The 14,796-nt window shown below is 33.5% G+C and overlaps 1 protein-coding gene across 1 annotated transcript; it reads left to right on the top strand.

Moving 5' to 3' along the window:
• The first annotated feature begins 6,260 nt into the window (after positions 1-6,260).
• LOC123193261 (BRASSINOSTEROID INSENSITIVE 1-associated receptor kinase 1-like) lies at positions 6,261-14,512 on the top strand. The gene is made up of 11 exons (XM_044606121.1): positions 6,261-6,626; positions 6,870-7,002; positions 7,100-7,171; positions 7,816-7,959; positions 11,366-11,437; positions 11,557-11,628; positions 11,741-11,817; positions 12,318-12,446; positions 12,558-12,899; positions 13,197-13,591; positions 13,927-14,512. The coding sequence occupies exons 1-11, from the start codon at positions 6,539-6,541 to the stop codon at positions 14,233-14,235; spliced, it is 1,833 nt and encodes a 610-aa protein (XP_044462056.1). The 5' UTR covers positions 6,261-6,538; the 3' UTR covers positions 14,236-14,512.
• The last annotated feature ends 284 nt before the right edge of the window (positions 14,513-14,796 follow it).

Here is a 14,796-nt window from a genome sequence, read left to right as displayed (position 1 = left end):
TGCCAAAACCGTCTTTCGTACACACCATGGGCAATATGAATTCTTGCTAATGTCATTTGGCCTTTCTAATGCTCCATCTACTTTTCAAGCCCTCATGAATAACATCTTAAAAAAAAAAAATACTTTGAGGAAATTTATTTTAGTATTTTTTGACGATATTCAAGTCTATAGTCAAAATTAGTAAGGACATTTGGAACATGTCAGAATTGTTTTTTCAATTTTGAAGGATACTTATTGTGAAAAAGGAAAAATATCAATTCACTAGATAGTAAATTCAATACTTAGGGCATGTTATTAGTCAAAATGAGGTTATGACAAATCTAGGTAAAACAAAGGTAATTACTAGTTGGCCCACATCTACTACAATTAAAAAGCTACGTGGATTTTTGGGTCTAACAAGCTAGTACAAAAATTCCATAGATAATATGGCATCATTGTCTGACCTCTCACAGATTTACTCCAGGAGAATGCCTTTAAATGCAATAGATCAAGCATTCTTGTAACTCAACGATATCATGACAAAAATATTGATAAGTTAGGGAAATTGAATGCACAACTTATGCCCTCTCATGACAAGGACATATAGCAAAAGTATTAACTCTTTCAATTCCTACATCTCAATGGCTAGAACCTATTCAAGAAGAGAACAATAACCATTCTAATCTTCAAAGGCTTTATCAATTAGTCCAAATAAGGGAAGCCGCCAGACCTCGACAAGTTCAACATGGCATTTTAGTTTTCAAAGGAAAGATTTATTTTCCCCATGACTTTTCTCTTATTATAGTATTGCTCGAAGGAATCCACAGAGGGACCTATGAAGGATATTTTAAAACTCTCTATCACTTTAAAGAAGTTTTCTTTTGGAAGAAGATTGTAACACCCTCTCTAGATACATACCCTTATATGGAATATGACCCAAAAAGACATGCACAACTTGAACATCTCAACCAATACAATGGAATAAAAGAGCATAAATTGAATTTAAACTCAAAACGTGTAAAAAATGTAATAAATAAAGTAATAAACTCATCAATGAACTACAACCATAAATTTCTAGTGTCTAAAATCCATTACAAATAAATACAAATGCATTACAAACCACACAATTTCAATATGAACCATGAATACATAAACTAAATCATAAATGCATAAATGATCAAATTACCCTTGCCCTTAAGCAACTGCTTGATATGGATCGTTGGCTCCCTTATATGTTTCATGACTTACCTCTACTAACAAAACCACGAAAAAAGAATGCGTAAGTGAAAAACACCTAGTAAATAGGTGGCCTTTCAACACCCTACACAAAACATAAATCTAAAACTAGGCATTCCAACATTAAACTTTTATACGGTTGAAGCGGATGTTTTCCAACACTTTTCTTTGCCCATCTTTTCATTTTTAACACCCTTGTGCCCTAAGTACATAGGCCATTTCACATAATTTACTAAGGCCTAAGCTAATATCAATATATATGATGTCTTAGTGAAAGTAATTAACATCTTAGATTTCTTGTATCTATTGTGTCTTGCACACATGTCGGTTGGACTATCAGACTAACTAGCTATAATACCCTGTTCACATGAAAAAACTGGTAACAATCCCTCCCTTACCATATACACATAGCTATGAGACTACTAACTAAAATACCATCCTCAAATGGCCTTTACCATAAGCACATATATGATGCATCTTATTGACCATGTGAGGAACTAACTAAGGTATCACTATCTCTTATCATGCACACTTGAACTAAGCTAAACTAGATGACTAGTGAGCCTTGGTGCCAAGTGCATGATGTATCTCATGGGTATCTATCTCTCGTATATCCTTACTGTTTTCACATATCTCGTCATTTATGTAAATAACTGATGGCTAACTAGGTGTACATCGCTTCTCTTAACTTTCTTTATTTTTGACCTAAATTCAATTTGGTCAATGTCTGTGTCGTCTTTCACTCAGTCAGACACTTTTACTATGATTGACTATCTTAACTTGCTTTCTTAAAACTTTTTTGTTATCTTTCTTTTATCTTCCCCACTTTGCACATAGCTTAGGGGTAAAATATTTTTTTCTTTTCTTAGCATACATGGGTGTTCTTCAATCATGTTTTCCTCGTGTTCGTTGCAAAGACCACACACAGAACGTGTCTTAATCTTGCTTCGTCGTGTTACTCACAAACTAAAACATAGGTGTGTTATCATGCTTTAATACAAGCGTCCACTATTAGAAAAATCACACATGGGCATGTGTCTCATACCACATGGTCATGTGAGTTTATCTTTAGGGAGAACACATTATTACTTATGAAGTATTTTCCATACAAAGGGATATATAGACATGTAAGTCATCACATACGACCAGATATTGTGATATGAAATTATTTGACCTATTGGTTTTTGCGTTTTTTGGCCTAAACTCCAATAATCTAAATCATGTACAAAGTTTAAAGCATGTCTCTATGCATCCTAATCCTCTTTTCTTTAACCAAAAAAACAAATATACATGCAAAATCTTGGATCATGATCGACATTAACATAATTCCATAGTTTCATCCTAACAACATATCCATACAATTTGAGATACTATTTTGTCATTATTTATACATATAAACACCAATATAATCATCATAACACCACAAAATATCTAAATAAATCTTAGGTTTATGGCGGTATATCATAGACTCATCCATAACAAACTAATCAGCCAAAAAGGAGTACTAACTTACTTGCCTTCCAATGATTTGCTAATCTTAGAGTAGCTGTGGCTATTTCGGCGATCCAAGCCTCCTCTCCAGTGACTAAAGTTCATGTATCTCTCTTTTCTCTCTAAGTTTGGCAACTATTATTTTGCTCTAGAAGAAATATGAATGCAAAATACACATACTTGGCCTTGCGCCTCTTTTTATTTTACCTACCAAACCAACACACGAGTGTGTGTTTCCTACGCACAGGTATTTGTGGCGTTACTTAATAAAGGTAGTTTCCAAAATCACTAGAAAACTGATCTTATCCCTAAATTCAAATTTGGTGATAACACACGATTGTGTGCTCTTGTAGACACAAGTGTGTGCCCTTCTATACTTGGTCATTTTCTTTCTTATATTCTAAGAGTAACCAAAGTACAAGTGGTTGAAGAAACCCCAGTAAAAAGAGACTAATTTTGGAAGAACTATGAAGCTGACTGCAAACAACTCACAACTAAATGAAATGAGTTTATGATGATAATCATGTGAAAGAATAATTCGACAAAGACTATTCGGTATAAGTAAGACTCCAACCTCACCTCCAAGTAACAGTGTTATAACGAATATTTCAAAAATTGGCAGCCTGATTTTATGGATAGTTCAAGGTGTAAGGATGAATTGGAAAATGTAGCCTATAGGTTGGAGCTTCCTACATCAAACTGTGTTCACCCAGTATTTCATGTGTCCCTGCTAAAGAAAAAGATTGGAAACAATACTCCAGTCATGTCAATACCTCTTGAGTTTGATGAATCACTCTTGGAGGGACAAAGACAACTTGAAGTTATCTCGACAATTTGAGGGCATGGATGTACACAAGAAATCCTAGTCAAATGGCATGGAGTGGATGAGACAAAATCCTTATGGATCTAAAGAGACAAGTTTCGTCAAGATTTTCCAAACTTCAACATTCTTGGGGATAATGATCAAACTTAGGGGGGAGGGTTGCTATAAAGCTCACATGTAGGAGAGGCTAAGACTTGATCTAGAAGTGGGTTTGTTTGTTGATAAAATAGAAGGATTTATTCCTTGCTTTCTTGGTCAAATTAGACTTAGTATTTTTCTGCAAAATTGTAGTGGATTTTTGGCTTGTATCTTTTTGGAGTTATGCCTATATAAAGACTAACCTTCTTTCAATAAAACACATCTTTCATTCATAATTACAATTTATTTATAAAATTGTCTTTGTGTTCTTGATTCCATTTCACAATAGCTTGCAAGCAATCTACTTAAATTCAAGATCATGGTTCGGCACTTCAATACAACCAAGACTAAAACACACTCCACCTATTGTGCAAGCCTTAATTTGTGCACAAGATTGGTTAAAATCTTCACCTAAACCGATTCAAGTTGAAAATTACTTGGAGGGTACGGAAATTTATGATTCAAGTAACTTACTATTTAGTATTTTCTAATATCAATATCTTAAATTCTTAATTAGTTAATTTGTATAATCTTTTTCAATGCATTTTACATAATAATGTAATTTCTTGTATATATTTAGCATAAATGAGTGGATAAGTTGAAGAAGTATTCATTGCACATTCACAACATGAAACATGAGATATGACAATACTGCAAACTTGAAAATTAGGATTAATGTTTTCTTTTGATTTTATTTTGCAAAGTGAAAAATTCACGAGAATATATTGTTACAATGTTATTTTTGTTTTTATTTCATAGCATTGTTAGGGACATTGTAATTTTTGATGTTATGTTGTTTGTATAATTCGAATTTATGAATTGTCAATTATGATTTAATATTTATATTTTTTATTATGTGAATATTATAAGGAACCCAAGAATCGAAACCTACCTAACAGGGTAGAAACTTGTCCGCGCAAGGTAGGTTATGATTCCTAAATCTTATGAACCAATAGAATATAAATATATTCTAAATTTTTATTTTTATAGAAGATATCCAAACCTATTCACCTCTTACTTAAATTAATAAAGTTGTTAATAAATAATTATATATTTCATATGGAGATACACGTAATGCTTATCTCAAAAAATGATAAATCTTTTAGAATTGACTTATGCCTTTTGGTAGAGACATTTCTTTCTAAGACAAGACAAACTTAATCGTAATTTAACTTTGAAGTGGTAATTAGAAGTTCCGGAAGACTTTCTTAAGCACAAATATTGAGTCTAATCAATCCTATCTATCATAGCCTATAAAATAAGACCATAAGCATATTCCACAACCTCATTCAATTTCTTTTAGAGTCACATGGATATTGAAACAATATTAACAAGGGTTTTGTAAACATTAAGGTGTTCTTAGATTCTTGCATGTCATCACCAACCTTATAATGGTGGTTTCTAATTTTCTATGTTATAACAACTTCTTGATCTTCTATCTATTTTTTTAAAAAGATTTTTAATTTTTCATAAATTTTCTTATACAACTTTCCTTAAACCACATTTGAATAAATAATTAGGCCAAGTCGTACTATTATGTTCATCACTTATCTTTGTTATGTTAGTCGATAGAGCAACGTTATAAGTATATATTTAGAGTATATAAAATAAATATATAAATAATATATTATTATATATATAATTGAATATTATTTTATACTTAATTTAAAATTTTTTTATCATATAATGATATATCATATATGTACTTATTTTTTATATTCAAAATATATATATATATATATATATATATATATATATATATATATAATTTTATTGTATGCAATGATAAGTAGTTTTTGAGTTCCCCTAACATACCTTATCCAAATCAGTGATGTTGAAAGATATTTCGGGGTTCCAAAATTTTAATCATTTATTTATTTATTTATTTTAACAAATGATTCTCAAGCAGAGTAGTTAGTTACAAGCGCGTCGTTGATCCAGTTACCTCCAGGCTCTCTCATTGTACTGCTACCTGAGTTGAGTTAGTAACCTTTTCTCTTTGAATTATGGTTAAATAGCAAAAATTTTCTTTTATTGTGATCTGAAATCCCACATCATTCCTATTCTGTTTACTGAGCTTATATATAAGCAGGGGCTGAAAGCTTTTAACTTAAAATGACGTGTTTTAACGCCGTACAGGTTTGAAGTTCAAAGCGGACAATATAGTTCAGACTGTTTATAACACGTTATCAGCACGATAACGATGAGGGGGTGTGTTGTGACCTGAAGTCGCATATTAACCGTACGGGTTGAAGCCCAAAACGGATAATATCGTTCAGGGTATTTATAACACGTTATCAATACGATAGCGATAGAGAGGTGTGTTGTGACCTGAAGTCTCATATCGCTCTCGTTCTGTCTACTGAACTTGTATATAAGCAGGGGCTAGAAACCACGTGTTTTAAAGTCGTGCGAACCTGAAGCCCAAAGTGAACAATATCGTTCAGATTATTTATAATACTTTAAAATTTTTAAATTTTAAAGTTTTCTTATAATTCGAGTTTTGATAATTTATAATTTAATAATGGTAAAAAGGACGTTTGTTGTTTTAAATTAATTTGAGAAAATAAATAAAGAAAAGTATTTTGTTCAACTGTTTTGCTCAAAGGGCTGATACATACCGAAGACTTCAGGAGTTGATCTTGACTAATTACAAATTTGAGCAAATTCTCCATTTTCAACATTCGCCAGCCCAACTCTTTCAACACGATTCATGTCTTTCTCTTCAGCTTCTTCCAGGAACTTTAAACAATCTGTCTTGTTTTGTTTTGTTTTTCTTTAATTGCGTGCTTATTCGGTAGTGCATTGGAATTTCGGATTTCTTTCCATTTTAGATGGAAATTTTTTAATCTTAGTCGTACGAATTTAGGAATGGAGAAATCGAACTGTGCGTTTTGGGCCTTTTTGTGGTCGATAATTGTTTTTGATTTGTTTGTGAGAGTTACTTCTAATGCCGAAGGTATATGTAGTTTTTTGTTCTGTTTGGTGATTTACTTGTTTTGACTTAGGGAATAAGTTCATTTTTTTAAGCGGAATTTTGAAATTATTACAACTTTATTGCTGCTGTTTTACATGTTTAAAGAATTAAGTTGAAACAGAGTAGCTATTTTGAAGATTTTACAGTGCCAATGCATCGGTTGACTTTTGAAATATCTGTTGAGCTGCAAAATTAGGGATGTTTAAAATTATGGAAAACTGACAGGTGACGCTTTGAATACGTTGAAGACAAATTTAAAAGATCCTAACAATGTTCTTCAGAGTTGGGATCCTACCCTTGTGAATCCCTGCACTTGGTTTCATGTCACATGTAATAGTGAAAATAGTGTGACACGTGTGTAAGTTTATTAATATTAGTTGGTATATGTGAGTTATTTTTCTTCTTTTTTTTTTTGGCAATTATGATGACCTTGTTCATTGTTTGTGTTGTTCTAGTGATCTTGGCAGTGCGAATTTGTCTGGTCAACTGGTTTCACAGCTGGGTCAACTTCCAAATTTACAGTATTTGTAAGTCATATCACACATGAGAACAATTACTTGCAAGGATCAAACAATTTTTGAATGCTATAGCTAAAGTTTGTATTAATAAAAACAACTTTGCTTGTTAATTTCTGATTTGACATGAAGGCTTGCTTCTAATTTGATATCGACTTAACTTTCTGAGTAGTATATTTAGTTTGATGAACATAGCGAGGCCATCTGTGAATGCAGGAATCTTGTTCATGGTATATTTATAACTCCTACAGGGTATCTCAAGACCATAATAATAATAATCTGAGTAGGGTGTTTCTGAAAACTGACAATGTTTTTATTGGAGTAAGCGTTGTTCTAAACTTCATACTGTATGATTCATGTACACAAAATGTATCATAGCCCCTTGAATGCTTTTATTATAGTTAAAATAATATTTTGACAAAATGATGCTTTAAAATATTGACTCTAACAGGATATAAGAATATTCTAAATTTTCTCTTCATATATGGTTGCTTAAGTTTGTCTTATGCTTCTATCTTTTAAAGATGTTGCAAAAGTGCTATTGCCAAGTGATAGACATTAGTAACCGACTAACAGTAGTTGTATGAGTTTCTGTTGAGCTTCTTGCTGTTCCAACTCCAATTTTTCTAAAGTCATTGAATTAAATTTGTATGCAGGGAACTTTATAGTAATGACATAAGCGGAAAAATTCCGGAAGAGCTTGGAAACTTGACAAACTTGGTGAGCTTGGATCTGTACTTGAACAAATTAAATGGTCCCATTCCACTGACATTTGGCAAGCTTACAAAACTACGGTTCCTGTATGAGCACATATCTTTCTTATTACATCCTTTTTATCTGCATATCCCATGTTGCTTTATTTATTCAGCATTTTAGTGTTGATGGAGATTGCTTGTGCAGCTTGATAACTTTATCAGTCAATATATTGTTGAATGGACTGTGTTATATTTCTGGTTCAACAATTTGGGGGGGGGGGGGGGGGGGGGGGGGGGGGGGGGGGGGGGGGGGGGGGGTGGTGGTGGTGGGGGTGTGGGTGGGGAGGGAAAGAAAAGTAATTTGCAGAGCTAAAGCACACAATACCTTTAGAAGATATAGCCTCTATGATATCTACTAAATAATGCACTTCTGAAAATGTATTGGTGTTGATTTGTCCTTTTAGGATGAAATGGTTTAGATAATTGGTTAGCTTTAGAATTATCTTGATTTTGTAAGCTTGATTCAGGTACAAGGGGCTGGAGTTTTCATTTCTAAACATATTGTTTGCATTACATCTAATATTTGGGGTTCAAATCTTTTGTTGTGTAATACATGTTAAAAGTTTCAATCTGATGGATTCCTATGTCTTGGTGATCTTTGGACCTTAAAGATATGTTACCTTTAAATTATGGGATCAGGATATCTTTACTAGGAGTCCATAAGAAACATTAAATTATACTAGTTGAACTCTATATATGACTAAGAATGTTCTAGAATGATATATATTTGAGTTACTCTTAGTATAATAGGAAGCATGATGCTTTGTTGCATTTATATTTTTAGTCAAACTCAAATTTAAACCTGATATACAGGATAGGTAATTTAGTTTACCATACATTTTTGTTTTGTAATGTTAAGCATTGATTGAAATTGTGCTATGGCATTATTGTAAAATTCCATGTAATATTTGTAACTATATTAATTTTAGAATAGCAAAAGATTGCATGAGCCCTGGTATTAATTAATTTACCAGTTTCAGCATTACTATTGGCCCAGTAAAATTAGTCATTCAACCCTGTGGTTATCCTTGTTTTGCAAAGAAGTTTAGAACCAAGTTAGGTCAAAGGATGAAATTTAAGATGCACCAAATCAATTACATAGGGAATGATCCCATTATTTTTATTATAGAGTCATTGGAGGAAAAGCAATAGTACATCTTTTATGATGTGGAACATGCAGTGAAAGATGGTAAGCATGCCATATTAGGGGAAATCTTTTCTTGGCTCTCTTCAGAATCAACTCTTGTTTTTTAATGGAATTTTTAGATATTGCAGATAGTAAAGTGTCTTTTTTTTCTAGTTCTTTTGCGACTACTAAGTTTGCATGACCTTATTTTAGCATTCTTTTTCAATAATTCGTTATTTTGACAAGGACAAGAATGCTCAGGAAGTATACATTTTGTGCTCTTAGGTGAATTTACTTGATCATAAATTTTAGTTCTTGGTTAGGGAAATATGAGAGATCCAGAGAAGAAAGAGGAAAGGTAATATTGCCATGGTTCTGAAGTTGTAGGACAACCTACAACTGAAATTGTTAAATGAAGTTAAAGGAGTTCTCCTATTAGTTTGAATAGTGCCATGAAGAGAATCTGTGAAGTGTGCTTGAATAATAACAATTGCTGCTGGAGTTTTGTGGTTGTAGAAAGAAGAAATCGTAACAGGAAAGAGGCAAAAACAAGAAAGAATGTGTTGAAGATAAGTGAAGGAAGAGAGCAAGATGTTAAGTGTCCCTTCTTCAACAATAAACTTAACAAGTGAATATTTTGTTGATAATTGCCTGGGAAGATACCAAATTTTTTGGATATATATTGCCTTTACTGAACCTAATAAGGTAAGGATTCCTAAACTGAGACATAGGAATTTTAGTCGAAAAGACTTAACCCGTTTCAACTAACAACCCAAGATTTTTTACATGCATTAAACCTGCCTAGCACTATTACATAAGCTTGTCTGATGTTTACATTATGTCAGGAGTGTTCTAGGCTTGACCTTTATAAACATCTAACCCTGATTTTGAAACCTTTTTTCCCTTGTTCTCCCTAGCAATATTTGTATTTTTGATGTGCACAATTTGGTCATGTAACAAAGAGGATAAGGCTTTTGTGTACCATTTCTGTTTCTGGAAATTTTGTTTTGAATGGAATTTTACTAATAATGATTTTGAAGCTAAGGTGGCCTTTATTTGTATATGGTTGTGTAGAAATAATAATAAATGACTGGTCAGTTGATTTGTTACTTTTTAAATCATGCTTTCGTGAAGAAGAGAGCAGGATATTCCCAAGTTGCAAGTTCTTGTTACGAGTAATGAGGGCTTAGAAGAGCAACAGAAAGATTAAGGAAAAGCACAAGATATGTAGTAAAATAATGAACTGCATCATAAGCAAAGAGAAGGGAACTTAATCAAGAGTCAATTTATAGAATCACTAAAACGATGTAAATTTGATATTTTGAACTAAGATGTTATATTAGTGGATTCTAATTTCTTTCTGAGAAAGCTTAATGTTAATTCTATTTAATCATTGAGAGCAAATTCTTGTTATAAGTAATAAGTAGTGATATTTTTGCAAGTTCTTGTTTTAAGTAATGACTAATGAGGCTTGAAAGAGCAAAAACAAGATCAAGGAAAAGCACAAGATATGTATTAAAGTTAGAACCAGATAGATGAACTACATCATAAGCAAAAAAGTCACCGTATCAAGTGTCGATGCATAAAAATGCTGAAATGATGTGAATAGACATTTTGAGTTAAGATGTGATATTTGTGGATTCAGAATCTGTTACTTTCTGGAAATGCTTAAATGTTAATTCTATATAATTTTTGGGCGTTGTGTAAAGCTTCTTCTACCACTTTTATTGGAGTGTAGTGTAGCGTGTAAAAGTTTTCATTTGCCAATTACATGTATTTTAGAAGGTTTTGTCTTTCGAGTGATCACTCCACACAGAAAGGTTGATAAGACCTTATTATATTATCCACTGAAAATATAAAGTAATAACATACTCTAGTTTGGGATGGGAACTCTATGTTGAGGCAGTGTGGCATTGAAGATGTACTATTATCTGTGAGGCTTTGTATAAACTTGACCTTTAGGTTTTATTTTTCCCATCCCCTAACTTTGTCTTATAATTGATACTCATGCATGTAACTCAGAGCCTATATTCAGTTACATTCTTCTATTCCTACCTTATTTATGATTTGTTGGAAAAATGAGACTCTGATTATTCATTTGTTATATCTTAATGAAGGCTATTCGTTAACAAGTGGTCTCAGTGACTACAGAGTACAATTTAGTCTTTGAGGAAATTATTGTTACTGTGCAGTGGGCTTTCCATCTCTTGTTGTGTGAGCAGTTGATATTTATGCATTAACATGCTGTTTGTTTCGACATGTCTGGCTATTTGTTTAGCTTCAATTTGATTTTGGTTATGACAGTTTTCTTGTTTTCTTGAATAGGCGTCTCAACAACAACAGTTTGTCTGGAACAATTCCTATGTCATTAACTGCCATTATGTTACTGCAAGTCCTGTGAGTGTTATACTATTATCATAATTTTGGGCCACATTAAATAGTTTTCCCTTTGTGTCATTGTCATCCAGCATTATAGTTTGCTGGAAAGTGACATTTATTTTCTGTGTGAAACGTAGGGATCTTTCAAACAATAAACTAACGGGAGATATTCCAGTCAATGGATCCTTTTCACTATTCACTCCAATCAGGCTTGTTCCTACTCCATTGTTTCTTTTAAATCCACCTTTTGATTAGTATAGGAAATTAGTGAACTAAAGTTTTGTTGAAAAATTTCCTAACTTTAATAATTAATATTTGCAGTTTTCGAAATAATCTGTTTAATCCTTCTCCGGCTTCTCCGCCTCCTCCCTTTCAACCAACACCACCTAGTCCATCAGGTTTGTGATGACATCAATTTTCGATAATCATTTCCTGATTGACAGTGGGACCCATCCTTGTGTCAAACATTTTTTTCCTGTAATGTTCCTTATTCTTTCCTTAAGAAAATTTTCCATCTTGGCCTGTTATTATTACAATTTATTGACCTGCTTGGTGTTTATTTTCTTAAAATATAAATATTATAGACATAGAAACTGTCACAAGCAATAATGGTTCTGTGAAAATCAGATTGCAAGTGCCATGCACATTTGGCATCTCCGCTTGCCATGGATGTAGCTTTATCAGCTCTCTGAGACATGCCACATTGTCAAGTCTCCAGATGAGCTTGGAAACTGTCTTCACCTGATCTTTCTCTCTCTGAAATCAAAGAGGTTGAAACAGTTCAATTCCACTGATTGCTTACTCTTGCTAGGGTTGTGCTTGGTTGATAATTCCCTCCTTCTGGCCATGTAAAGAAATAACTGAACATATCCTTATGTTTCCACTATTGTGCTATTAGGTAATAGGGTCACCGGAGCTATTGCTGGGGGAGTTGCTGCTGGTGCTGCTCTGCTGTTTGCTGCCCCTGCAATTGCACTTGCGTATTGGCGACGTAGGAAACCCCAGGATCATTTCTTCGATGTACCTGGTTAGTACCCAAAAAAATAACAGGGATAAGGGAAGAAAAGAATATAATGCATGCTGATCATAAAGTTGTTGTATGTGATGTAGTATATTCTCTTTTTTTTTTTAATTACAGCTGAAGAAGATCCAGAAGTTCATTTGGGGCAGCTCAAAAGGTTTTCCCTTCGTGAATTGCAAGTTGCAACAGATCATTTTAGCAACAGACACATTCTGGGTAAAGGTGGATTTGGTAAGGTTTATAAAGGACGCTTAGCTGATGGTTCTTTAGTGGCAGTAAAAAGATTGAAAGAAGAGCGTACCCAGGGTGGGGAGTTACAGTTCCAAACAGAGGTAGAAATGATCAGCATGGCTGTACATCGGAATCTACTTCGTCTACATGGCTTTTGCATGACACCAACGGAACGATTGCTTGTCTATCCCTTTATGGTTAATGGAAGTGTGGCATCATGTTTAAGAGGTATGCTTGTTATCATCTTTTTGCACCGTCAATTTGATAATTTTTCCTTATCACTCCACCCCTCTCGGGTAGGGGATGAGGGGAGTTCCATAATAAATAATTTATTTCTTGTACATAAATTTCAGATCACCAATTTATGCATCATAACAGCTTTAACCTTTTTAGTTTAATTACTGATGCAATTTGACCAAAAACCTAAAGGATCAATTACTTATTCTGAACTCTTGTAGTACAGTATTTTAAAGTTTCTTGTTTATATGGTACGAAATTTGTTTTCTCATATGATGTGTTATCTAGAGCGGTCACAATCGCAACCACCATTAAATTGGCCTGTAAGGAAGCGGACTGCACTAGGATCTGCAAGGGGGCTTGCTTATTTGCATGACCATTGTGACCCTAAGATTATTCACCGTGATGTCAAAGCTGCTAATATATTGTTGGATGAGGAATATGAAGCTGTTGTTGGAGATTTTGGGTTGGCTAAACTCATGGATTACAAAGATACACATGTTACCACTGCCGTACGTGGCACAATTGGACATATAGCTCCGGAGTACCTTTCAACTGGAAAGTCATCAGAGAAGACTGATGTGTTTGGGTATGGAGTCATGCTTCTTGAACTCATCACAGGACAGAGAGCTTTTGATCTTGCTCGGCTTGCAAATGATGATGATGTCATGCTACTTGATTGGGTATGAACTCTGTTGTACATCCATTCTGTTCTCCTCCCATTCTCCTGCCTAAACAATTGTTGATTATTCTGCATTTCTGACAAAATTATAGTTTCTTGTGATTAATGGTTATCGTTGCAGTTGCTTGGATACGGGAGGTAGTAATAGCATATCAAAGTTTATTTTTTAAATTTGTTCAGCAGAAAGAGGAAGACTAGGTGGAGGGCTGTAAAATGTTGATATCATTTATGATTGTGGGAATTATACAAGTTTCCCTAGCAGAAATAGACTTCAGATCATCATTGTCTTCTATCAATTTTGTTTGGTATCCTCTGATATTAACTTTGATATCTCAGGTGAAAGGACTTCTAAAAGATAAGAAATTGGAACAGTTGGTTGATGCCGACCTACAGGGCAATTACATTGCGGAAGAGGTGGAACAGTTGATTCAGGTGGCTCTTCTTTGCACACAAGGCTCACCACTGGACCGACCAAAGATGTCGGAGGTGGTGAGAATGCTGGAAGGTGATGGTTTGGCTGAGAGATGGGAGGAATGGCAAAAAGAGGATATGCGCCAAGAGATTAGTCATATTTACCACCATAATAGTAACTTCGTTGATTCAACTTCCCAGATTGCCCCAGACGAATTATCTGGTCCTAGATGATACCTTTGTACTTCCTTTTGAAAGCCAAATCTGTCCTTGGAAAGTGATATTGATCCACATTTGTGCATATATTTGATGTTCCTTTTTTTCTAATGTCCAGTTTATACTACATATTGTTGTATCAGCTCATACCACATGTTGTAATTTCTATGGGGCTACCAACTCCATTTTTTGAACTTTAGTTGCTAGCAGATTGGACGGCACCCACACGTCATCGTTATGTATTCAAAATTTAGTAAAGATTGTTATAGGAAGGATAAAGGCATCTTTCTCCGCATGACAACTTTCGCTCTTTCAAGACATCTGGATATTCAACATTTTAACAAGAAATAATATTAGGCCAAAAGATTTATTGCCACCTAAGGATGGAGTTTTAATTATTAATTTTGAAAAATTCAAATATCCATTTAATCAAAATCTGTTAGTTTGTTCTGTTAGTTTAATTATAATTTTTCATTTATGTTTTTAGCATAATTACGAAAACACCTTTTTCTCCCTATTTTTCAAACTAAAAATCAAATTTAAGATTGTCACTTTATGACAAAGAAAATAATTTCTGTG

The sequence above is a fragment of the Mangifera indica genome, chromosome 12 (assembly GCF_011075055.1).
Source record: "Mangifera indica cultivar Alphonso chromosome 12, CATAS_Mindica_2.1, whole genome shotgun sequence".
Classification (NCBI taxonomy): Eukaryota; Viridiplantae; Streptophyta; class Magnoliopsida; order Sapindales; family Anacardiaceae; genus Mangifera; species Mangifera indica.
The sequence above is the reverse complement of the archived record's forward strand: the minus strand, read 5'-3'. Positions and strand labels throughout refer to the sequence as shown.